Here is a 26786-nt window from a genome sequence, read left to right as displayed (position 1 = left end):
AGGGCGCGAGGATTCGCTCCCCGGACCGCTTGTATGTGCATCTAGCGGGGATGCGGGGGTTTCAAAGCCTGAATCGCCTTTGTTGGGCATCAGTTTGGAGTCCGGTCAGTGTCCCGGTTCTTCCTCCGGTGCGGCGGTTTTTCCTGCCATAAGCGCCCATCCCCCGCTGCTCGCCCACTCCATGTTGGCCGGCCACTCTGCTCGGACGGCTTCTTCTTGGGCCGCCCTCGAGCTGGGAGACGTTAATGCTATGGTCGCCCTTGATTCGGGCGACGGCAAGAAAGCGGTGAAAGTTAAGCGCCGTTCTTCCCGCGTGGCTCCTCGGAGTTTCACGCCGGATGCCATTTTGGATGTGCAGCATGTTTCTCCCCCGCTCTTGCGAGTGCCGGTTGAGGGTGCGTCTAGGGCCGTGGCCCAGACGGCAGAAGTGCTCAGTCTAGGGGGTTTCTCCCCTGAGTTCATTTTGCTGCTGCATCAGGCTTTTCTTATGATAAACGCTGCCCCGGCTCCCCCCTCTGATCAAGGGGCTGAGGCCTCCGGAAGCAAACACCCTTGGGTGGACTTCCAGGCCCTAGAGGACTCGGTCTCCTCTGATGTAGATGAGGGCAGCGTATCTGAGTTCTCCCAACGGTCCTTTGGGGATTCCTTGGAGGAGACGGATTCCCGCTCGAATGGAGCGGATGACCCCTCTGCAGCACGGATCTTTCGCTCAGAGGATTTGCCCAACCTGTTAGTGCAGGCCATGAGCATTTTGAAGAGTTCCTCTCCGGAGGACGTCTCTCCCTCAGCCTCTGTTGGCTCTGCCATTATGCGGGGGACCTAGCGCCCGCCTAGAACCTTCCACTTGCATGAAGCCATGCACACCTTGATTTCGGCTCAATGGGATTTCCCAGAAGCGAGCTTTAAAGTGGCTAGGGCTATGTCCCGCCTCTATCCTCTGCCTGAAGGTGAATGGGAGGCCTTTCTTGGGCCTACCGTGGATTCTTTAATCACTGCGGTGACTAAGAAAACGGCGTTGCCGGTGGAAGGTGGCACGGCCCTAAAGGACGCCCAAGACAGGAGTTTGGAGGCGGCTTTAAAGTCGTCCTTCGAGGTGGCTGTTTTAAGTTTACAGGCCTCAATTTGTGGCTCCTATGTGGCCAGGGCGTGCCTGACGCGCAGCGGGCTTCCCCCTCGGATCCTTCCTTGAGGGCTGATTGGCCAGCCCTGGAATCGGGCTTGGCCTACTTGGCAGGCTGGCTGTATGATGTCTTGAGAGCCTCGGCTAAAGGTATGACTCAGACAGTCTCTGCACGGCGGTGGCTTTGGCTGAAGCATTGGTCTGCTGACCACGCCTCTAAGTCTCGCCTGGCTAAGTTGCCTTTTAAAGGCAAGTTGCTCTTTGGGGTCGAGCTGGACAAGATTGTGACCGATCTCGGCACGTCTAAGGGCAAGAGGTTACCAGAGGTCAGGGCTCGGGCCAGTGGTGCCCGCCCCGGTTCCTCCAAAGGACGGTTTCAGGAAGCCCGTCGGTATTGCCCGGGCAAGTCGAGCTCCTCTACCCCCTCTTCCATCAAAAGGAATTTCTCCCCCAAGCAGCATTCCTTTCGCAGAGACCGCCGTCCCGGAGGTGCCTCCTCCGGTCCTCCGCCAGGGTCTCGTACCCAATGACGGGGCGCTGGTTCATGGCCCAGAGCAGATTGGAGGACGCCTATCCTCGTTTCTGGGCTAGTGGACCAGGGTAACTTCAGACGCTTGAGTGCTGGAAGTCATCAGAGACAGCTACAAGCTAGAGTTCTGCCGACCCTTAAGAATCGGGTTTGTGCACTCTCCCTGCAAGTCTCCGGTCAAGCTGTGACAGTGCAGCAGACTTTGGACAATCTGATCCGCCTGGGTGCGGTCGTTCCGGTGCCAGAAGTTCACCCTGGCAAGGGACGTTACTCCATTTACTTTATGGTACCTAAGAAAGGAGGTTTTGTCCGGCCTATCCTCGACCTCAAGGGGTCAAAGGGGTCAATCGGGCCTTGGAAGTTCGGCACTTCCGGATGGAGGCTCTCCGCTCTGTTATAGCGGCAGTGCAGGCAGGGGAGTTCCTGGCATCCTTGGACATCAAGGAAGCTTACTTGCATATTCCCATCTGGCCTCCTCATCAACGCTTTCCGCGTTTTGCAGTTCTGAGGACACTCCCAGTTCAGAGCCCTCCCTTTCGGGTTGGCTACTGCTCCGCGGACCTTCTCCAAGTTATGGTGGTCATTGCGGCCTTCCTACGCAAGAAAGGAGTACAAGTCCATCCTTATCTGGACAACTGGTTGATCTGAGCCCCCTCTTATGCAGAGTGCGGCAGAGCTTCAGACTGGGTGATTGCTCTTTTGAGCTCCCTGAGGTGGATCATCAACTGGGAGAAAAGCCAGCTGCGCCCGACTCAGTCCCTGGATTATCTGGGAGTTCGATTCGACCCCCAAGTGGGCAGAGTGTTCCTGCCAGACAATCGGATTGTCAAGCTTCAGGCTCAGGTGGACAAGTTCCTAGCAGCCTCTTCTCTTCGGGCTCGGGACTATGGGCAGCTGTTGGGCTCTATGACGGCCACGATGGAAGTAGTGCCCTGGGTCAGGGCCCATATGAGACCTATACAGCTCTCTCTGCTGCAGTGATGGACTCCAGCTTCGGAGGATTACGCTGTGCGCCTTCCCTTGGATCCAGCGGTGCGCAAGGCGCTGAGCTGGTGGCTTAGGCCAGACAGGCCGTCCGCAGGAATGCCTCTTGTGACCCCGGAGTGGGTTTTCGTCACGGCGGACGCCTCTTTGTGGGGCTGAAGAGCCCACTGCTTGGGAAGGACAGCGCAGGGGCTCTGGTCCCCTGCAGAGGCAGAGTGGTCTATCAACCTCCTGGAACTCAGAGCCATTCGGTTGGCGCCTTTGGAGTTTCTCCCGGGCCTGGTGCTGAAGCCAGTACGGGTCCTGTCGGACAATGCCACGGCTGTGGCCTATGTCAATCGCCGGGGAGGTACCAGGAGCGCCCCTCTAGCCAAGGAGGCCATGAAGCTAAGCCTGTGGGCGGAAGCAAACCTGGAACAGCTGTCGTTGGCCCACATTGCGGGAGTCATGAATATTGCTCAGGTGTTCTTGGACATCACGAAGCGCTGGGGCCAGCCGAGCCTAGATCTGATGGCGTCTTAAGCCAAGTGCCAAGTGCCGCGCTTTGTCAGCAGAGGACGGAACCCTCGATCTCTGGGAGTAGATGCTCTTCTCCCACAGTGGCCAACACAGGAGCTCCTCTTTGTGTTTCCGCCTTGACCCATGTTGGGCAGGGTGCTAGGCCGGGTGGCAAAGCATCCGGGCCGGATAATCCTGGTGAGTCCGGATTGGCCCAGACGTCCCTGGTATGCGGACTTGATCAGGCTCTCAGTGGACGGACCTCTGCAGAGGCCAGCGGAGCAGGGCCTGTTGCATCAGGGTCCCGTGGTGATGGAGGATCCCTCCCCCTTTGGTCTTACGGCCTGACTATTGAGCGGCAGCGTCGGAGCAAGCAGAGCTTCTCAGACAAGGTCATCGCCACTATGCTGAGAGCGAGGAAGCGCTGTACTTCTACTGATTACACCAGAGTTTGGCGTACCTTGCATCGTGGTGTGAGGCAGGCTCACTTTCTCCCTTCACTGCTCCAGTTTCATCAGTGTTGGCGTTCCTGCAAGAAGGTCTGGAAAAAGGCCTGTCGCTCAGTTCCCTTAAGGTCCAGGTAGCGGCTCTTGCTTCAGGGGTCACCTGAAGGGTGTTTCCCTGGCATTGCAGCCAGATGTGGTGTGCTTTCTCAAGAGAGTTATTCACCTGCGCCCTCCTCTGCACGCAGTGGTACCTGCGTGGAATCTCAATCTGGTGCTAAGAGCCTTGCAGAAGCCGCCTTGTGAACCCTTGTCGAGGGCATCTCTGAAAGAATTGACGTTGAAAGCAGTCTTTTGGTGGCTATCACTTCAGCCAGAAGAGTTTCCGAGCTCCAGGCGCTATCATGTCGAGAGCCCTTTCTGCAGTTCACTGAGGCAGGAGTGTCTATTCGCACAGTGCCTTCCTTCCTGCCCAAGATTGGTCCTCGCTTCCATGTGAATCAGCAGCTCTGTCTACCCTCCTTTTGTAGGGAGGACTACCCAGAGGAGTACTCTGCTCTCAAATATTTAGATGCGAGATGAGTCATCATCAGATACTTGGAAGTGACTAATGATTTCGGAAGTCGGATCATCTGTTTGTGCTGTTCGCAGGTCCTCGTAAGGGTCTGCAGGCTGCCAAGTCTACAGTGGCACGATGGGTCAGGAACCCATTGCAGCGGCTTATGTGGCCGCAGGGAAGGTGCCACCTATCCAGCTGAAGGCTCACTCCACTGGAGCACAGGCGGCCTCGATGGCAGAGGCCGAGTCCGTCTCCTTGGAAGAGATTTGTAGGGCGGCAACTTGGGCATCGGCTCATACCTTCTCCAGACATTACCGCTTGACTGTGGCTACTCGGGCGGAGGCCCGGTTTGGAGCTTCAGTGTTGCGGTCAGGGATTTCTGTGTCCCGCCCTGGGTGAGTACTGCTTCGGTACATCCCACCAGTCTATGGATTGATCAGCATGATGATATGGAAGGTAAAATTATGTATCATACCTGATAATTTTCTTTCCATTAATCATAGCTGATCAATCCATAGCCCCTCCCAGATATCTGTACTGTTTATATTCTGGTTGCATTTCAGGTTCAAGTTTAGTCGTCAGTTCCTGTTCAGGAGGACTTCGTGTTCAAGTTTTTTCAATTGGATTCTTCGGGAGTTGAGACGATTTTGTGTTACAGTGAGCTGCTGCATTCCTCTCCCCTCCGTTTTACGGGGCTGGATTGAGACCTAAATTCTGCCGGCGCTCCCTCCCGCTTCGTGCGGCTGTAGGGCAGCTTTGTACCCCTCCCGCTTCGGCGGTGTTAGGGTCAGTCAGCTCCTCCCGCGGTTGCAGGATAAGCCAGATCCCCCCCCCCCCCCCCCCCGCATCGGCGGGTGTGGTGTCCCTCCCCCGCTCCGCGGGGATGAGCTGGACGGATTCCCCTCCCCCACTTGTGTGGGGATGAGCTGGGTTAATTCCCCTCCCCCGTTTCGGCGGTGGTGAGCTGGGCAGAGTGTCCCTTTGTGGGTGTAATTCTCCAAGTGCTGAGTCCTGCGGATGGAGCTTTGATATCGACATACTGAGGAGTTTCCGGCAGCACATGACCACATATAGGGAGGCAAATGGATTGCTCTGTATCTCCACCTGCTGGTAGATGGACACAACCCACCAGTCTATGGATTGATCAGCTATGATTAATGGAAAGAAAATTATCAGGTATGATACATAATTTTACCTTTCCGATCTGACGAAGAAGGACAACCTTCGAAAGCTAATCAAGAAATGTATTAAGTTATGTCCAATAAAAAAGGTATCATCTTATTTTCTTTTCCATGTTTTATTTTGTTTGATTTCTATTACTAGTAATATATAAAGTGGAGAAAAAAAGACCAGTCAAAGTAGGAGACACACCCACGTGTAAGGCAAAACCTCCACTTATATTCTTCTTTTTTCAAAATGACAAAACATCCTTCAAAGATACAAAATAAGCTGAAATTAGCATATGAAAATTGTGCTGACAAAAATACATATGGCACTTATCTTGGACATCATAGTCTCTCTTTCATCTTTACATGGTAGCATCCAATTGAACTTCCTTACTTCCAAATCCCAACAGGGGTTTCCTACCTCTTCAGGCTGCTTCAGGGGAAAACATGATTATGTTACAGTTCATCCAAGATAACAGAAACTTGCAGCTTCCAAGGAAAAAAAATTCAGCTACCGGCACTCACAAAATGGCGATTGGCACCCTCCAGATGCCGAGATTTTATACCATGGTGTCATACCTAAAATGCAGGATGTCCTAATGTAAAACTCACCAGCTGTTACAAAAGAGTTTCTACTCATTCGCTACATTTAACCCTTGAGGCATCACCAGTTGGTTACACATTTTTTGGAAAAACAGCATAAGTTTTCTGATTTACAATGCAAGGTGTTGGAACAACTGAGGTTCACATAACAAAGAGGAGACATGCGACGAAGGCTTTTTCAGCGTGATCAGAAATGGATATACACTTTGCAATCAGTGGTGCCTCAAGGGTTAAAAACAAAACCAAATATAAAACATACAGGTCATACAACAAAGCTTCATTTAAATTAACCACCCAGCCTTTAAAAATACCCTTTACAGATAACACATAATTGATTCTGTTTCCTTTATGTAACAGGTTACTTGTAGAGCTCTGGATCCCGAAAATTATGAGTGTACTTTCATTGCAGACCATGATGAGGTGCATTGGGAAAGATGCTCCACTCTCTCTCAAAAAGAAATTGGAGGTATGCACACATTACTCTGCTCATCTGAGTCATTCCTGCAGGTTGTTGGTGGAATTCAGATAATTGGGCAGGAAACCATATAATCTGTGTTCAGTCAATCCATGACTGCCTATGCTGTACAAAATGTGTTTTTTTTTAAATTATTTTATTTATTCATTTTATATTACATTTATGTCCAATACATAAATGGGAAAGAAAAGAGAAAATATCAATTAAAACAAACATTAAGGAAAAATATCATCTTTGTTAGTCTACAATTGGGGGATCCAAGATCAGGAAAACAATCTCAAAGAAAATAAGAAAAACACAGAATGGTTAATCTTACAATTCATATTTTCTGAGGATCCACCAGAAAATATGCAGCCGGTACAGTGGTAACTTAAAGGAAGTTGCTGCAGAGAGTTCCTCATCTGTTCTTTTAATTCCACAAACTCTTATAATTTCTTGGGTTCAACAAATAAGTAATCAGGAAATAAAACACTTACAAGGGAATCGCTCTAGGAAGGTCCCACCTAGGGCAATGATTCTCTCCTCACATGCTATTCTTGACCCACTACAATCTGGTTTTCGCCCTCTCCACTCAACCGAAACTGCGCTTACTAAAGTCTCCAATGACCTATTACTGGCTAAATCCAGAGGTCAATATTCCATCCTCATTCTTCTTGATCTTTCCGCTGCTTTTGACACTGTCGATCACAGCATACTTCTCGATACCCTGTCCTCACTTGGATTCCAGGGCTCTGTCCTTTCCTGGTTCTCTTCCTACCTCTCCCTCTGCACCTTTAGTGTTCACTCTGGTGGATCCTCTTCTACTTCTATCCCTCTGCCTGTCGGCGTACCTCAGGGTTCTGTTCTTGGTCCCCTCCTCTTTTCTATCTACACTTCTTCCCTTGGTTCATTAATCTCATCCCATGGCTTTTCCTACCATCTCTATGCTGATGACTCCCAAATCTACCTTTCTACCCCTGATATCTCACCTTGCATCCAAACCAAAGTTTCAGCGTGCTTGTCTGACATTGCTGTCTGGATGTCTCAACGCCACCTGAAATTAAATATGACCAAAACCGAGCTTCTCATTTCCCCCCCCAAACCCATCTCCCCGCTCCCCCCGTTTTCTGTTGATGGCTCTCTCATTCTCCCTGTCTCCTCAGCTCGAAACCTTGGGGTCATCTTTGACTCTTCTCTCTCCTTCTCTGCTCATATCCAGCAGATTGCCAAGACCTGTCGTTTCTTTCTTTACAACATCCGTAAAATCCGCCCCTTTCTTTCCGAGCACTCTACCAAAACCCTCATCCACACCCTTGTCACCTCTCGTTTAGACTACTGCAATCTGCTTCTTGCTGGCCTCCCACTTAGTCACCTCTCCCCTCTCCAGTCGGTTCAAAACTCTGCTGCCCGTCTCGTCTTCCGCCAGGGTCGCTTTACTCATACTACCCCTCTCCTCAAGACCCTTCACTGGCTCCCTATCCGTTTCGCATCCTGTTCAAACTTCTTCTACTAACCTATAAATGTACTCACTCTGCTGCTCCCCAGTATCTCTCCACACTCGTCCTTCCCTACACCCCTTCCCGTGCACTCCGCTCCATGGATAAATCCTTCTTATCTGTTCCCTTCTCCACTACTGCCAACTCCAGACTTCGCACCTTCTGTCTCACCCTACGCCTGGAATAAACTTCCTGAGCCTCTACGTCTTGCTCCATCCTTGGCCACCTTTAAATCTAGACTGAAAGCCCACCTCTTTAACATTGCTTTTGACTCGTAACCACTTGTAACCACTCGCCTCCACCTACCCTCCTCTTTCCTTCCCGTTCACATTAATTGATTTGATTTGCTTACTTTATTTATTTTTTGTCTATTAGATTGTAAGCTCTTTGAGCAGGGACTGTCTTTCTTCTATGTTTGTGCAGCGCTGTGTACGCCTTGTAGTGCTATAGAAATGCTAAATAGTAGTAGTAGTAGCTTAAAAGCCAAGAGTTCACACCTCCTAGTCTGCGATTCCCTTGATATGTCAGGAAATATATTTATCATTGAACCCAAAAAAACTATCAGCCATATGTCGGAAATACAATTTCAAAACATTGTTCCTATCTAAATCAAAGGCAAAAGTCACTAATAATATAACTCTATATACAGGGTATTTTAGGAAAATGTATCTTTCTCAAGTTATTTTTCCTTAATTGGTTCTCCAGAAGTTCTAATTTTTTACAAGAAACATAATTGTCCTTCATTACTAGATTAACTGATTTTCGTAGAGAAACCATTTCCAAAATCAAAGTCTTTATTTTTTTATCTTGGACTTCGACTTTGTTAGATAAGTATTGATATAATCACATATTTATTCCTAAAAAATATTTGACATCTGAAGAAGAGAGTTAGTCACACTCTGCAGCACTTCCCATAGTGCGTCCATTGTGACATTGTTTGGCTTCACCAGGTCCAATTTCTCCACAGAAACTGCTCCAGATATCTTCGGGGGGGGGGGGGGGGGGGAAGAGCTCACTTTCCAATCCCCCAGTTGGTTTATTATCCGGAGTCAATGCTGCGCCAGGACCTCCTCGGATCGCGTGAAAATCCTAACCCACTTCGGGCGTTTCCACTGTCGTCCTCCATAGCGAAGCGTTACTGTTTCCGGTCTTGGAGAGGTCATGCCAACAGGGGGACTCAAAGTCACTCCCTCTCCACTGAGATTCGGCAATAAAGCCTTGCTGTTCCCCGAAACAGGAACCGATATCCCCGATGTTATGACCCCGAATCTCTCCAAAGTAGACTGAGAAGTGGTGGGAACCCTAGCCGTGTTCGAGGAGGACAACACCACGGCTTTGCCTTTCTTCTTCCCCATTCTCTGGGGAGCGCGCCTACTTCTTCAGGTATTCTGGTGTAAAATGGGAACTCAACTAATGTACATCCTCCCTCGACACCATCTTGGATCCTCCAGTTTGGGACACTCTTTGTCTGGTTTCTCCTCAGAGGCCTGTCTGATATGGGTAACCCTTCAGCATAGCCCTCTGAGTCATTGAAACACGGAAGCCCCTCCACCACTTACAAGGTAGTGTCCCTTCAGAGGGGCTGTACAAAATGTTTTATTTATCAAATAATTAATTCATCAGTAGAGTTTGTGGTACAGATGTAAGACTTATCAGGCTTATTTTCGAAAGAGAAGGACGCCCATCTTTCAACACAAATCGGAAGATGGGCATCCTTCTCACAGGGTCGTCCAAATCGGTATAATCGAAAGCCGATTTTGGGCGACCCCGACTGCTTTCCGTCGCAGGGACGACCAAAGTTCACAGGGGCATGTCAGGCGTAGGAAAGGCGGGACTTGGGCATGCCTAACACATGGACGTCCTCGACCCATAATGAAAAAAAAGGCGTCCCTGACGAGCATTTGGAAGACTTTACCTGGTCCTGTTTTTCTTACGACCAAGGCACAAAAAGGTGCCTGAACTGACCAGATGACCTCCCCTTACTCCCCCAGTGGTCACTAACCCCCTCCCACCCTTAAAAAAAATCTTTCAAAATATTTTGTGCCAGCCTCAAATGTCATACTCAAGTCCATCTCAGCAGTATGCAGGTCCCTGGAGCAGTTTTAGTGGGTGCAGTGCACTTCATTCAGGCAGGCGGACCCAGGCCCATCCCCCCTACTGTTACACTTGTGGTGGTAAATATGAGCCCTCCAAAACCCACCATAAACCCGCTATCCACATCTAGGTGCCCCCCTTCACCTGTAAGGGCTATGGTAGTGGTGTACAAGTGGGTTTTGGGGTGGTTTGGGGTGCTCGGCACTAAGGGAGCTGTGTACCAGGGAGCAATTTATGAAGTCCACTGCAGTGCCCCCTAGGGTGCCCGGTTGGTGTCCTGGCACATCTGGGGGACCAGTGCACTACGAGTGCTGGCTCCTCCCACGACCAAAGGGCTTGCATTTGGTCGTTTCTGAGATGGGCATCCTTGGTTTCCATTATCATTGAAAATTAGAAACGACCAAGTCTAGGGACGACCATTTCTAAGGACGACCTAAATGTCAAGATTTGGGCGTCCCTGACCGTATTATCGAAACGAAAGATGGATGTCCATCTTGTTTCGATAATACGGGTTTCCCTGCCCCTCCATTGGGACGTTTTGTGAGGATGTCCTCCGCAAAACGTGGGCGTCCCTTTCGATTATGCTCCTCCACGTGTATCTTTTATTTTTCATTGGTCATGTTGAAACCCATGTGATGAGGATTTAATAAGGTAATACCATATATACTCGTGTATAAGTCAAGGGCAGTTTTGGGACTAAAAATGGCCAAAAATGCTGTGGCTTATGTATAAGTCGAAGCTGGGTCCCATGTTTCTCCCTCTCTCCCTCTCCCTCCCTCCCCTCCAGCATCTCCACTGTCTATCTCAAACTCACCCCCATTCCCATAGCTTCACAGATGTCAACAGAATTAAAACAGATGAAAGCCTAAAGGAAACAGCTAAATCATCATATTTCAGTATATGAGGATTATAAATTTATCCCTTACTGATAAGTCTTTCAATCTAAACCTGGCAAAGTGTATTTTCACAAATCACTCACCCTTCCTATCTAAGGAGAACATTTTATTTAGGAGTCAGTATTTCTCAGCTCCCACACACACACCTGTTTTTCTTCTACCAAAAAAATAAAAGCATTCAGAATTTCGCTTACCAAGTCTTTGAACGCGTCTTGGCTAAAATTCCTCTTTGAGCCATCAGCCAATCAAATGGCTTTTAGTTGTCACTTGATAATTGTCATGCACACTTCCCTGCAGGCATGTGCCCTCATCTCAATGTTCATGCCTTATGACTTCAGATGTCACCTATATGTAGATACAGTAGGTATTTAGTCTTTTTGAAGGGCTCTCATGTTCCACCACAAGTGTACCAATTAGAGCGGGAGATAGGCTTGGGTCCCCTTCTCTACAGTCTACTGCCCTGACCACTAGGCTACTCCTGGGACCTGCTTTAATAGGAATGACCATCATATCTGAAGCTGTCATAGAGCCTGGTATGTACAGTCACTGTCACATCTTAGGGGGCTGGGAAGGGGTCAGTGACCACTGGAGGAGAGAGGGGAGTTATACCTTAATCCCTCCAGTGGTCATTTAGGGCACCTTTTGGTCACTTAGTTGTGACTGAAACAGATGTAGCCAAAAAGTCTTTAATTTTGACTGTAGACATTTTCATTTTGTTCCATTATTGTAGAAAATGTCTCTCTTGGTGCCACCCATGTCCCGCCCAAAACACGCCCCTTTGAAATTTGGACAAACCATGGAGCAAAACGTCTAAAATCAGGGTGTTGAAAATTGCAACTTGGACATTTTTAAGAGAAAAATGTCCTCCTGCCACTTTATGACTTTTTTTGGACTTTTTTTTTTTTGTTTTGAAAATGAGCCCCACCTCACAAGTTGTACACAGTACCATACAGATGCAAGTGAGGTGGTCCTTGCTCCATGTAATTTCAGTATAGACAAGACACACAAGAGAGAACCTATGCTGACCGTATGTCCTATGTAATTTCCCAGAATCCAGTTCTGCTCTAAAGGTCTATGAGGCCTGCTAACTGAAGATTTGCTCCCATTGTAAGGGTAATTTTATAACAGGACACTTATAAAAATTGTCAAAAATGTGCCTGTTTTTATATACATAGAAACATGATGGCAGATAAGGGCCAAATGGCCCATCCAGTCTGCCCGTCCTCAGTAACCACTAACTCTTCCTTTCCTAAGGTCTCTCACATGCCTGTCCCAAGCTTTCATAAATTCTAACACAGTCCTTGTCTCCACAACCTCCACCAGGAGGCCATTCCACGCATCCACCACCCTTTTGGTGAAAGAGTATTTTCTTAGATTCTTCCTAAGTCTATTTCCTCTTAACTTCATCGTATGCCCCCTCATTCCAGAGTTTTCCTTCATTTGAAAAAGGCTCACCTCCTGTATATTAATGCCACTGAAATATTTAAACATCTCTATCATATCCCTTCTCTCTCGCCTCTCTTCCAGCGTATACATGTTGAGGTTCCTAAGCCTGTCCCTATATGTTTTACGACAGACTGCTTACTAATTTTGTAGCTGCCCTCTGGACCGACTCCATCCTGTTTATTTCTTTCCGTAGGTGCGGTCTCCAGAATTGCATGCATTACTCTAAATGGGGCCTCACCAGAGACTTATACAAGGGCACTGTTACCTCTTTTTTCATGCTGGTCATCCCTCTCCTTATGCACCCAAGCATCTTTCTGGCTTTGGCCTTCGCCTTTTCTACCTGTTTGGCCGTCATAAGGTCATCAGACACAATCACCCCCAAGTCCCGTTCTTCTTTCGTGCACATAAGCACTTCACCCCCTATAATGTACTGTTCCCTTGGATTCTTGTACCCCAAGTGCATGACCCTGCATTTCTTAGCATTAAATCTTAGTTGCCATTTATCGGACCATTCTTCAAGCTTCGCTAGATTCTTCTTCATACCATCCACACCCTCCAGGGTGTCCACCCTATTAGAGAGTTTGGTATCATCCGCAAAGAGACAAACCCTACCAGACAGTCCTTCTGCAATATCACTCACAAAGATGTTAAAAAGAGCCAGCCCGAGGACCAAACCCTGCAGTACACCACTGATAACAGCCCTTTCCTCAGAGCAAGTTCCATTTACCACTACCCAGTGGCGTACCAAGGGGGGGGGGGGGGGGGGGCGGTGGGGGTGGTCCGCCCCGGGTGCACGCCGCTGGGGGGTGCTGCGGCGCGCGCCTGCTGCGAGAGTTCGCTAACTTCTCTCGTTCGCTGCAGCTCCCTCTGCCCCGGAACAGGTTACTTCCTGTTCCGGGGCAGAGGGAGCTGCAGCGAACGAGCAAAGTTAGTAAACTCGCAGCAGGCGTGTGCTGCGGCAGCCCCCCCCCCCCCCCCAGCGGCATTCACCCGGGGGGGGGGCTCTTTCGCGGGGGGGAGTCTTTCGCCGGGGGGGGGGCGCTGCACCCAGGGTGTCCGCCCCCTAGGAACGCCACTGCCACTACCCTCTGTCTCCTTCCGCTTAACCAGTTTTTAAGCCAGTCAGTCACTTTAGGTCCCATACCGAGGACACTCAGTTTATTTGTCAGTCGCCTGTGCGAGACTGTGTCAAAGGCTTTGCTAAAATCCAAGTACACCACATCTAGTGCCCCTGCCACATCCAACTGTTTGGTCACCCAGTCAAAGAAATCATTCAGATTCGTATGACATGACCTGCCTCTAGTGAAGCCATGCTGCTTCGGGTCCTGCAGTCTATTCAGTTTGAGAAACCTCATGATCCTATGCTTTAGAAGAGTTTCCATTAGTTTACTCACCACTGAGGTCAGACTAGCAGGTCTGTAATTCCCAACCTCCTCCTTACTTCCGCTTTTGTCCGGGACCACTTCTATGGAAGCATTGAAGAGGTCAGACAGCGGTGCCGCCAGAACATCTCCAATTTCCATGAGTACCCTTGGATGTATCCCACCAGGCCCCATAGCTTAGTCTACTTTTAGTTTAGCCAGCTCCTCCTGAACAGAGTCTTCTGAAAATGAGTCACAGTCTACCATACATCCATCCCCATTGGCTTTTTTCTGCTGTCCTACCCCAGGCCTTTCGTCCTTGAACACAGAATGGAAATAATTGTTAAGCAATTCAGCTTTATCCTTATCAGCTTCTATATATTCCTCCCCCTCAGCTTTTAGTCTCACAATGCTGTTATGGCACTTCTCCTGTCATTTATATATCTGAAAAATGTCTTGTCCCCCAATTTTACCGTATCAGCTATCCTTTCTTCCATTTTTCTCTTTGCATTCATGACAGGTTTTCCAGCTTCTCTGAACTTTTTCAGGTATTTTTGCCTGTCGTCCTCTTTCTAAGTCTTCTTGTAACTTATGAAGGCTAACCTTCTTTCCCTTACCTTTTCAGCTACTATTTTCGAGAACCAGAGCAGCCTTCTTTTGCTCTTACTTTTATGTAGTTTTCTAACATAAAAGTTTGTCGCCTTTAAAATAGCTCCTTTCAGTTTTGCCCACTGCTGTTCTTCTTCCTTCAGCTGTTCCCATCCAGCTAACTCTTTCCTGAGAAATTCCCCCATCTCGGCAAAGTTAGTTCTTTTGCAATCTAGGACCTTCAATCTTGAATAAGCCCTCTCCTTCTCTGTCGTAATATTGAACCACACCATTCGGTGGTCACTTGATGCCAGATGATCTCCCACCGTAACATCAGAAATATTTTTCCTGTTTGTGAGAACACCAGGTCTAGGATATCTCCACCCCACGTCAGTTTCATTACCCACTGCTGAAACAATTCTTCCTGTAGAGAATCTAAGATCTCTTTGCTTCTAGACGGCAGGGACGTCCCAGTCGACATCTGGCATGTTGAAATCACCTATCAGTAGTACTTCCCCTTTCCTAGCTATTTTGTGGATGTCTTCAATTAAGTCTCTGTCCATTTCTTCTGATTGTGAAAGTACCCTGTCCTTCCTTGATAGGTATAACTACATTCCAGTCATGACTCTCCAAGAACCACATCTCCATGACCGCCGCTAAATCCAAGTCATCTTCTATCATTACAGCCTGTAGATCTAGAAATTTGTTTCCCATACTACGGGCCTTGGTATACAAGGCTTTCCAGATGTTAACTTTTTTTTCTTCTTTTCTATAATTGTATTTGATGTCTTACCTCCCTGGAGATTATTAATTACTTTGGTGCTTTTTTTCACCCATCCCCAGCAGAGTTAGTTTAAAGCCCCCTTTAGTATTTTAGCCAGTCTGTTACTGAACACACCTTGTCCCTTTCTTGAAAGGTGGACACCATCACCGCTCAGTAGCTCTTGGAAAATCATCCCATGGTCTAGGAAACCAAAGGGCTCACGTTGGCACCATCCATGCAGCCACACGTTTAGCTCCAGGATGTGAACTTCCCTTATTCGGCCTTTATCTTCAACAGGAAGGATCGATGAGAACACTGCCTGTGCACCTAGGTGCTTTACCATCTGACCCAGATCCATGATGTCACGTGTGATATGTTCAGTAGAATACCTAGCAGTATCATTTGTGCAAGCATGGATGAGCAGCATAGGATATTGGTCGGTAGGCTTGATGAGTCTAGGCAATCTTTCTGCTACATCTTGAATCTTGGCACCAGGCAGACAGCACACCTCCCTTGACATCATATCTGATTAGCAGATGGGCAGTTCAGTACCCCTCAGAACAGAATCACCAACAACCACTACCTTTCACTTCTTATTGGTCACCGATCCAGCAGCTTTGGGATTATTGATCGTCTCCTCTTGTTCTTGAGATGTTTTCAGCTCTTCTGCCTCCAGGGCTGCAAACTGATTCTTCAAGAGACCAGAAGATGGAGTTGGGGGGTTGATTTTGTAGGATCTGGTGATTTGTGTCCAGCTGTCCTCTTTCTGCACAAGATTTTCTCTCCCTTTGCTGGAGATCCCCAGTGTTTCAACATGCATCTCTGGGATGAATTTCTAGTAGTCACCGATGCTTCTTAGTTTTGCCACCTCCTCTCTTAGTTCTTTTACTTCTTTCATGAGGGATTCAGTATGCATACATTTATTACATGAAACCAGAATCTTGCCTTGGACCAAGCATTCATTCTGAACAGAGGCAATAGCTGTAATGTGAGCTGCAGCTTTAGGGGCACAGTGTTGCTTTGCCATGAAAGCAATATAAGAAGCTATAAGACATATTTTCAAATCACTTAGACTTACAAAGCTACATTATGCTACAACATAGTAAGCTATGGAGCTTTGTAAGTCTAAGTGCTTTGAAAATGAGCCCCTATGTGCTTTAAATATGTGTCCTTCTCTGGGAAAAGGTGACTAAAGTAGCAGATCCAAACTCTTGAGAGTGGTTGATTTTCATGCCATGGGTCCATAAGCAATCTGAAGAAGTTACGTATTTGAACTTCTGTAACTTTTTAAACATATTTTTTACATTAAAATTATGGGATTTGGACTATTACATTGTAAATAGTTTGCTCTACAAGAATTCATTAAAACCTCGTTTTTTTGTTTCTGGGTACTTTATTCACCTTTTCCCCAGAGATGGTCACATATAGGTGCCTAAAATGGTGTTCAGTAGCATACAAATTCTCTCTCATAAATTTACACCTAGAAGGTGAAAATTTGTGCTTTTACTATGTATGCTTATAAAATATGCATATAGATCACAGCTCTGCCTAAACTATGCCTCAGAGAACACTTACATGTAGATCTCACATAAAAGTAGTAGTATTTTGGTGTGCCTACTTTTTAAGCATGCATACCCTGTGCAGTTTTATATGAGCAATTTTCCATATGTAAAACATAATTTCTAAAATTCTCTTACTCATCTGTGAGAAAAATATTCATAATTAGGACCCTAGATGAGAAAAACAACCAGTGGGATGGATTTTTATTTTATTTATTTATTTATTTATTTATTTATTTATTTATTGCATTTGTATCCCACATTATCCCACCTCTTTGCAGGCTCAATGTGGCTTACAATTCACCATGGATACTGGAAATAGAAGTGAATATACATTTGGTTTACAGAGGGTTTTGTGTTACATGGTGGTGAAATACATGATGGTATTAAAGCAGAAAGACATAAGACAGTTCTGGAAGTTTTAAAGATTATACAGTTACACATGTTGATCTTTGTGATGGATACTAGATGGATGGATGGATACTAGATTCCATGTTATAAATGTTGGCATGAGAGGAAGGTCTTGGCCCCCTTTTACAGTGCAGGCCAGTGCAATGTGTGTGATATTTTTCTGAGTGGGGCTTCCTACATATATGTTGCATTTAGCTACACCTGCCAAAACTAAAATATCAGCCTTGAACTCACAAGCTACTAGAAAGGGCTGAATCTTGTTGAAGCTGCAAATTCTATCTGTTCAAAATACATTATATTGAATACTAGGAAAAAATGCCCGTTTCTGAGCGGAATGAAACGGGCGCTAGCAAGGGGCCCCCTCCCTCCGTCCCTCGAAGCTACTTGCCTCGTTCGCTGTGGGCCGTTTCGGCCCTCGAGTGTCAATAGCTCCGCCCTCGACGTCATGACGTTTTGACGCGTCATGACGTTTTGACGCGAGGGCGGTGCAGACACTCCAGGGCACACCGGATATCTCGGGCGCCTCAACTTCCGTGGAGGCTTCAGAACGTTGGGGTTGCCTTTTATATATATATAGACTAGTGAAAAAGGCCCGTTTCTGAAACAAATGAAACGGGCGCTAGCATGTGTTTTTTTTTTTTCTGTTTGATATTAAGAGATATAAATGTTTTTTAAAAAGCCAAAGAGTTTTTTTTTTTAAGTTTTATTTGTTTTGTAATTGTTCATTACATTTGTAACATTTCCTTGTAAATGTTTGGATGGTGGTCAGCGTTTGTTGTGGAGTGGGTGGTTTGGCTGTGGGGAGCAGTTGGAGGATGGGGGGGGGGAGTGTCAGAGTTTGTTTGATATTGTGTGTCTTTTAATTTAAAGGGGGAGGGGTGGGGGCTGGAGAACTGAGAGTGTTTTCGTTTTACTGGGGGAGGTGTGTTGGGGGGGGGGGGTTGGGGGGATGTGCCATGCCGGCAAAGTTGGAGGAAGTGGTGGTTGGCTTTGTGTTTGGTTATTGTTGCAGTGGTGATATATATAGAGAGAGAAGAGAGTGAGTGTGCATCTCTGCTTGTTCGGCATCAGTGTATGTGTGCATTAGTGTTTTTTTGCGGGGTGCAGTGGTTGTGTGTCTGTGTTTCAGACTGAAAGATCATGTGTGTCACAGAGGTAGTTTGTGTGTGTGTGTGTAATTGAGAGAGGGTGGAGGGGAACTGGGTGTTTGTGGATGAATGTGTTTGTGACAGGGGTTTGGGGGTGGGGGGTGATTTGAGAGGTTGTTGCTGTGGGCTTGGAGTGGGGTCAGCATTTGTTGATGTGTGGAGTCAGTTTAGCCTGTGTTTTTGTTGGGTCATATTAGTGTGTGTGTTTTTGTTTTGTTTTTGTAAGTGTTTTGGTTTTTGAGGGGGGTTGGCGGATGTCCGGTGCTGGCAAAGTTTGAGGAAGTGTTGGCTGGCTTTCATATTTTTGGACCCAGCACAGGGGGAAGGAGGCTATTGAGTTCACCCGGACTACAGGGAAAGCCCTTCTGCCATCTTCTGGTTTTACAATCCCTATTGGGAGGGCTGCAGTAACGGGAGGGAGGAGAGTATGGGGGGCTGGGTGGTTTAACGATGATTCGGGAGTGATTCGGTCGTGGAGGAGGGGGGTTGTCGCGGGGGGGCGGGGTTGTGACTCGGAGGGTTCTGCTTAATTTTTTTTTTTTTTTGCTTATGTGTCAGACATGTAAGTGCTGAGGAAGTACAGGACGGGGGTTGCTGTGAATCCCAGTGCAGACATGTAAGTGCTGAGGAAGTGAGGAGAGTATGGGGGGATGGGTGGTTTTACTGAGATTCGGGAGGGATTCGTTCTGGAAGGAGGGGTAGAGGGATTGTTTTAGCTGAGGAGGCTTTAATGCCGGTTTCCGTTTGCAAGGGGGAGCGGGGTTGTGACTCGGAGGGGTCTGCTTCTGTTTTTTTTTTCCCTTATGTGTCAGACATGTAAGTGCTGAGGTGAATCGTTTCGTGAGGGTTTCGGTCTGGGAGGAGGGGGATTGTTGTTGCGGAGGAGGATTTCATGCCGGTGTCCGTTTGCAAGGAGGGGGCGGAGTTGTGGCTCAGAGGGGTCTGAACGTTGATTATGCCGGCAGCACATACCTTGAGCAGGAGCACGGGCATCTGAATAGTAATCTCCCGCCGTGACCCGTCACTGTCAGTGATGTTAAGTGCTCGCTCGGTTCTGCTGCTTTTTCTCCTCCCTTATTCTGATCCATTTGTTCGTGACTGGTTCTTTTTGCGATGCTTTTTGTCGCGTGGCAAAGGGTCGGCGATCCCTTATTTGTCTGGTTCCTCCCCTGATTTGTGTAGTTCGTTGTTATAGGTCGGTGCGTCCCATTTCATCGCATAGCAATGGGTGGCGATGTATTCGTTCAGTGTCATTGCTCCGCCATGGACGTCATCACGTTTGACGCGTGGGCGGGGCTGACACTCATGGATGAAAAGCGATCTCTGCCGCCTCACTTTTAGAACGTTGGGAAAGTGAGGCTTCATTAGAACGTTGGAGGTGCGTTTTATATAGAGAGATAGGAGTAAATTTAGAGGGCCAATGTGTCTGCTTTTTAGCTACATAAATGTATCATATGTTTTTGGAACATTTCAAATATTACTCCTGCCGGAATTCTGCGTGGCTGCAGAGTGCAGAATTTGCGCAGAACTCCACAGCTGCACAGAATTCCATATTTTTGCACAGACTCTGCACTCTGACTGCCCTCCCCAGCCCAAGGTAAAGGCTCCCCTGCTACCCTGAGTCTTGGTCCCCCTGCCGCCTACCTGAGTATGCCCTTGCGGTCTAGAGGCCTCATCGGGGGCAGGAAAGAACCCCACTCTTTCCTGCCCACTGCCATTGCTCTGGGCTGGTGCCACCTTTTTTTCCAAGTGGTCGCCGAGTCTTCCTGCAGCAGTCTCACGAGATTACCACTTGATGTCTTGGTGGCCATTTGGAGAAAGTGGTGACACCGGCCAGACAGGAAAGAGTGGGGTTCTTTCCCGCCCTAAGGAGGTACTCCCATGCAGCTTCTTCTGCTCCTGCTCACAGGTGGCTGCAGAGGGGGGCTGTAAAAAAAAAAAGTGGATGCTCTGGGGTGGAGGAGTTTTTAAAACAAAAAGTGGATGCTGTGTTTGGGTGGTTAGAGGGAGGGGCTGTAAAAAAGGTGGATGCTATGGGTGGAGGGAGGGCTATGTGTGGTGCAAGGAGGGCACTGAAAAAAATATGGATGCTGGGAAAAATATTGATGGTATCTCTGTACAGGGAGGGGGGGCTGTAATATTGGCTAAATTATGACTAATGAACTTGCAGAATTTGCAAATTTTGTGTGCAGAATTTTGATTTTTTTTTGGCACAGAATTCAGTCATGAATTCAAGTGTTCATATTATGCCCAATATTCACATAAGGTTTTATTTCCTTGTGAAATGTCCATGTTTACATGAGAAACACAGCTGTTTACTCATTGCATTGGCACCATATTTTATCTGCTGGTTTTAAACATCTGAGATTTTTCCTACTAGAACACTAATAGTTACTGCCAACAAGAGGTGCAAGTTAATAATTCAGTTTCTTTTGACAGGCCAGCTAGTCTCGTCTAGCTCCTGAACTTTTATCTCAGACACAGCCTATGCCAGTCCCACTGGCTACCATTTATGATTTTGGGGCTTGAGGGGCAAGGATTTCATACACAGTAGTGGAGATTTTGCCCCATATAGCCATTCCATCTCCCTCCACTAGATTAGACATCAGAATGGTGCTTTGATGACTAAGAAGAAAAGACTAAGGATATGCATAGAGTAAAAATGATTGGTTCATTTGGAGGGGGGTTGATTATTTCAAGTGCATGTTTTCATTTCACGCATTCATTTTAATAAAAAAACAATTAATATACATTAGAATCTTATAATGCCCTTTGGAACCAGACACTTATATGCCATTTAATCATACAGTAAAGATTTCAGAACTTGAACCTAACAACTTTACTGGACTGTCAGCTCTACCCTTAGTGATTCTAAGAATGTCTAAGCCTTTAACTACTGTAGTGTTACTGACAACAAGGCATCAGACCTCCTTATTTCTTAAGAGTGTTTTCTGTGTGTCTGATCATTCTTTTTTCCAATTGGGGGTTCTCTTACGGGGTAAAATTGAATAATATGATTGCCCTGTTGATCGCTTTCTCCTCTTGAAAGATGATGGAGAAGGTCTTGAAATTAAATACATTTTACTGTGTTTTTTTCTCTTTTAGTACAAAGCTTTAAGCCTCATGGACCAGTTTTCCCTCCCAAACTGTCAGCACATGTTCACCACATTGGCTAAAATAGATCTCCTCTCCCTCCCGATTCTGAGTGTCTGTAGTAACAGAATCATTCGTAAGTAAAAGGATATTTATTTTTGCTCCTTTGGTATTATCAGGGTTTAGATTTTTATATTGCCTTTTCATCCAAATAGGATATTAATATGCTTTCCTCCTTAACCTGGGCACATTACCCCTAGTGAGGCTTGAACACTTCATGAGATGTAGGGAACACATACAAAACAGCCAATATTGTCCTGATGCCTTCATGTAGAAAGCAAACTGCTATCTGGTGCCTCTTACCTCTTCTTTATTGAAGCAAAGAGCTGTTTGGAATTAACAGGGCTATGAGTCTCCTCTTCCTTGTTTGCCAGAGGAGGCAAAAAGTAGCTGTTAATAAACTAAGTCATCAGTTGATGCAGGGGGATCTAGAGATTAGCTGAATTATCCACCCCTACCTCCATGGCTGCTACACCACAGTGAAGCAAAGTATAAGCAGGGCTATCTGTCTGTCCCCCCTCCCCCCCCCCCCCCCCCCCCCCCCCCCCCACACACAGAAGTTGTCCCACCTGTGATTTTCTATTTGTAGCCACCTGCCCAAGAAAAGAACTCTTCTGTAAAGGAGAGAGAAGCCACATAGGTAAGCAGGCCCTTGCCCATCTCTGACACAGAAGGTGAGAAGCCTACCTCAGTGCGGCTGAAGGCTTTTTATATTAATATACTAGTAAAAAAGGCCCGTTTCTGACACAAATGAAACGGGCGCTAGCAAGGTTTTCCTCGGAGTGTGTATGTTTGGGAGAGTGTATGTGAGAGTGACTGTTTGAGAGTCAGAGTGAAAGTGTGAGTGTGTGAGAGAGAGAGTGAGTCTCTCCCTGAGCCCTGCCCTCCCAATCCATGGCCATCCATGTTTCTCTGTCACCTCCATTCATCCCTATCCTGCATTTCACCTCTCTGCCTGAGACCTGCCCTGCAATCCATATCCATCCATGCCCATCTGTCCCCTCCATTCATCCCTATCCAGCAATTCCCCTCTCCCTGAGTCCTGCCCTTCCAATCCATGCCCATCCATGCTCCTCTGTCACCTGGCCCCTCCATTCATCACTATCCAGCAATTGCCCTCTCTCCCTTAGGCCTGCCCTGCAATTCATATCCATCCATGCCCATCTGTCCCCTCTATCCATCCCTATCCAGCAATTTCCCTCTCTCCCTGAGTCCTGCCCTCCCAATCCATGCCCATCCATGCTCCTCTGTCCCCTGCCCCCTCCATTCATCCATTTCCAGCAATTCCCCTCTCTCCATGGGCACTGCCCCCTCCATTCATCCCTATCCAGCATTTCCCCTCTCTGCCTGAGGCCTGCCCTGCAATCCATATCCATCCATGCCCATCTGTCCCCTCCATTCATCCCTATCCAGCAAGTCCCCTCTCCATGAGTCCTGCCCTTCCAATCCATGCCCATCCATGCTCCTCTGTCACCTGGCCCCTCCATTCATCCCTATCCAGCAATTGCCCTCTCTGCCTGAGGCCTGCCCTGCAATCCATATGCATCCATGCCCATCTGTCCCCTCCATTCATCCCTATCCAGCAATTCCCCTCTCTCCCTGAGCCCTGCCCTCCCAATCCATGCTCCTCTGTCCCCTAGCCCCTCCATTCATCCCTTTCCAGCAATTCCCCTCTCTCCCTGAGCCCTGCCCTCCCAATCCATGGCCATCCATGTTTCTCTGTCACCTGCCCCCTCCATTCATCCCTATCCAGCATTTCCCCTCTCTGCCTGAGGCCTGTCCTACAATCCATATCCATCCACGCCCATCTGTCCCCTCCATTCATCCCTATCCAGCAATTCCCCTCTCCCTGAGTCCTGCCCTTCCAATCCATGCCCATCCATGCTCCTCTGTCACCTGGCCCCTCCATTTTTCCCTATCCAGCATTTCCCCTCTCTGCCTGAGGCCTGCCCTGCAATCCATATCCATCCATGCCCATCTGTCCCCTCCATTCATCCCTATCCAGCAATTCCCCTCTTCCTGAGTCCTGCCCTTCCAATCCATGCCCATCCATGCTCCTCTGTCACCTGGCCCCTCCATTTTTCCCTATCCAGCATTTCCCCTCTCTGCCTGAGGCCTGCCCTGCAATCCATATCCATCCATGCCCATCTGTCCCCTCCATTCATCCCTATCCAGCAATTCCCCTCTCCCTGAGTCCTGCCCTTCCAATCCATGCCCATCCATGCTCCACTGTCACCTGGCCCCTCCATTTTTCCCTATCCAGCAATTGCCCTCTCTCCCTGAGGCCTGCCCTGCAATCCATATCCATCCATGCCCATCTGTCCCCTCTATTCATCCCTATCCAGCAATTTCCCTCTCTCCCTGAGTCCTGCCCTCCCAATCCATGCCCATCCATGCTCCTCTGTCCCTTGCCCCCTCCATTCATCCCTTTTCAGCAATTTCCCTCTTTCCCTGAGCCCTGCCCTCCCAATCCATGCTCCTCTGTCCCCTGCTGCCTCCATTCATCCTTTTCCAGCAAGTCCCCTCTCTCCCTTCCATGGCCCCTCCTCGATGCTTCTCTCTCTCCCATGTCCCAGCCTGGCCCGCCCTCTTCTCCCCCCCCCCCCCCTTCGCATCCATGCCCCTCCCCCCTTCGCATCCATGCATCCCTTTTTGTTTTTTTTATTCTTTTTAACTTTACCTCCGTGGCGTTTCCGGCAGCGAAGCGTCAGGGAAGGAGGCGGCGCTCCGTCCCGACGTCTAGCTTTCCCTTCGCTGTGTTCCGCCTTTTTTTGAAGGCGGAACACAGCGAAGGGAAGGCTAGACGTCGGGAGCGCCGCCTCCTTCCCTGACGCTTCGCTTCCGGATTTGTTTGTTTAGACGCGAGAGCGGGGCAGAGACGGCTGGGTGGCTTCACACCACGAACGCCACGAACCCTACAGCCAGGGACTCAGGGAGTGACGTCAGATGGCTTCAGAACGTTGTCCTCATTAGAACGTTCACGGTGCGTTTTATTATATTAGATGTTGTATTCCTTCCGTGGCTAGGGTTGCTTAGTTTGGGTGGTTGAACTAATAAAATTGATTACATTTTAGAGAAAGAAGAGTGTGTTTTGGAGGCTGTGAGATGCTGCTGGTGGTGGTTTCAATGTGATAAAGCTTGAAAGCCATTGGTTTTACAGCATTTGAACGGCTTCCAAGCAGTCAGCCTACTAAATGTGCAAGAATTACACCATTTGTTAAGGGGCCTGGATCCTCAGTGTATGTTAACTTCTATACTTGATAAGTGGATTGTTGGAAAAGTTAATGTAAAAATATGGAGAAATTTCCCAGAACAGATTTTCCACAGTGCTATATCCAGAGTATGGTAAAATGCTTCTGAAGTATAGTGTATGGATCCCTTTAAACCCAGTGTATCTCACGTCATTGTGGGCCCAGCTAGAAAAACCTCTATAAGGCAGAGTAGTAATTGGCATTTAAGTGTTGTCACTGAGTGTTAAAGCACTGATATGCAAATGTAGCCAAGAATCTGTCCTATATTAAAAATGCTAGTTCCTATAACTGTTCCATGTTAAAAGCCATTATCTTTGAGACAGACTTATTTGCTAACTGAAACACAGATAATGGTTTTGGTATACATTATATGAAAACAATAGCACGCATACTCTTATAAGATGACTGAGTGTTATTGGACATTTGCAAAGATGTTTGACCACTGTAACTCATGATTATGAAATATGAGCATCCTGTATACTCTGTTTTGTTGATGTTACTGGCGTTTTTGTTTGTATATATGTTGATATTCTTAAAATGCTCTGATGAAAACTGTGTTTCTGTTGGTTGAATTATTTTGTCAGTTTCCTCCTCCTTCTTTGGAAGTCATTCTTTACTGAGTCATCTGTGTTCATTCTCAACAGTCTGGGTTTTACCCATTTTTGTCAAACCTCTCCCCCATCTCTTGTCCACCACAGCCACTGCAACACTAGTTATTGGCCAGCGACCAAGGCTATGGGTTCTTACTGAACCTATTAAGACAAATTCATGTTAAATATATATGACTCTGAAACTATTCAGCTTTATAATTTTTCCATGACTTGGGTTATAACTTTTTTTCTTGATCATAGTCATGGTTTCCATGACCAAAAGAGAGACTTTGCCAAAATAGGTTAGCTACATCATTAGTTCATTTTTGTAACAATAGTGGGCAAACTTTTAAATTAGAGTTGGATTATTTTTCTTTCACTTTTTACATGCTCACAAGAGTTCCTGAATCTGTGTGTTTCCTGTTCACTATGTGCACACTAGTCGTTAAGCCCGTTAAAACGGGCGAGATTTGTAATTCTCACCTCCATGTCCAGCAACCCTCCTCTCTCCCCTGCCCTCCCCCCATATCCAGCAACCCTCCTCTCTCCCCTCCCCTCCCCTCCATCGATCCATGTCCAGCAACCCTGCTCTCTCCCCTGCCCTCCGCCTCCCCATGTCCAGCAGCCCTCCTGTCTCCCCTGGCCTCACCTCGTCCACCGACCCTCCTCTCTCCCCTGCCCTCCCCCCATGTCCAGCAACCCTCCTCTCTGCCCTGCTCTCTCCCCATGTCCAGCAACCCTCCTTTCTCCCCCCTGCCCTCCCCCCATGTCCAGCTACATTCCTCGCTGCTGCTCCCTCCCCCCTCCATTCCGGGCCCCCTGCACTGACATGAGAGCGCCTCTCACCTCCGTGTGAAAGCACTGCAGGCAGCAGCAGATCGCTGTGCTGCTGCCTGCAGCGCTTCCACACAGAGGTGAGAGGCGCTGTCATGTCAGTGCAGGGGGCCCGATGCGGAGGGGAGCGGCGGCGGCGACGACGTCGGGATGGGGGGGTTGAAGGTTGGTGCGCCAGCGATGTTCTTCCTTTGCCTCCAGCGGCAATGGCAGCGTCCGTTTCCATCTCTGTTCACCCTCTGACGTCATCACGTCTTGACGTGAGGGCGGGACAGAGAGGGAAGTCTCTACTGCGCATTTGCAGGTGAGTTGGTCACTTGCCATTTATATGTTTGATATCTCTTGCAGAGAATGTCAACAGAATTCCCTTCTGGTGGCTAATACACATACTGCGGTCCTGCAGTGATCTTCAGTACAGAAATGAAGTTCTCTTCTCAACAATAGCAAATTATGTGACTTCCACCATGTACATGTGGCAGACTAAGCAGGTAAGAGCATAATAATCTCTGCCATTCGTAGAGTGTGCTCTGCTGCTTGATTACATTATGATATACATGTTCAGTTTAACAAGTTCCCTTATTCTGTACAGCATAAGCTTTCTGGCAGATTGGAGCCCTACTGTAGCACATCAAAGCCTTAACACACTGCTGTGTATTGCCTCTGCACTGTCATCTCACTGCAGCTTAAATCCATGTCCACTCGAAGGTTCAGACAAGTGCTGCAGAGGCCTTACTTGTAGCTGTGCACATGCTTCTGTCCAAGTAACCTCCTATCGAATGGCTGCATCCTGGCATTACTCCAGGTAAGTATGTCACCCACAGGCTATTCCTTCATGATTTT

General features: G+C 47.7%; 1 protein-coding gene across 2 annotated transcripts in view; it reads left to right on the top strand.

The window, feature by feature from the left end:
- FASTKD2 (FAST kinase domains 2) overlaps nucleotides 1-26786 on the top strand; it is a 211549-nt gene that overhangs the window by 65004 nt on the left and 119759 nt on the right. For both annotated transcript variants that reach the window (XM_030209830.1, XM_030209829.1), the window contains exons 4-6: nucleotides 6260-6368; nucleotides 21224-21347; nucleotides 26295-26434. In XM_030209830.1, the coding sequence (XP_030065690.1) occupies nucleotides 6260-6368; nucleotides 21224-21347; nucleotides 26295-26434 (373 nt within the window). The remainder of the gene's footprint in view (nucleotides 1-6259; nucleotides 6369-21223; nucleotides 21348-26294; nucleotides 26435-26786) is intronic.

The sequence above is a fragment of the Microcaecilia unicolor genome, chromosome 7, assembly GCF_901765095.1.
Source record: "Microcaecilia unicolor chromosome 7, aMicUni1.1, whole genome shotgun sequence".
Taxonomy (NCBI): domain Eukaryota; kingdom Metazoa; phylum Chordata; class Amphibia; order Gymnophiona; family Siphonopidae; genus Microcaecilia; species Microcaecilia unicolor.
This window is presented reverse-complemented; position numbering and strand designations above follow the sequence as displayed.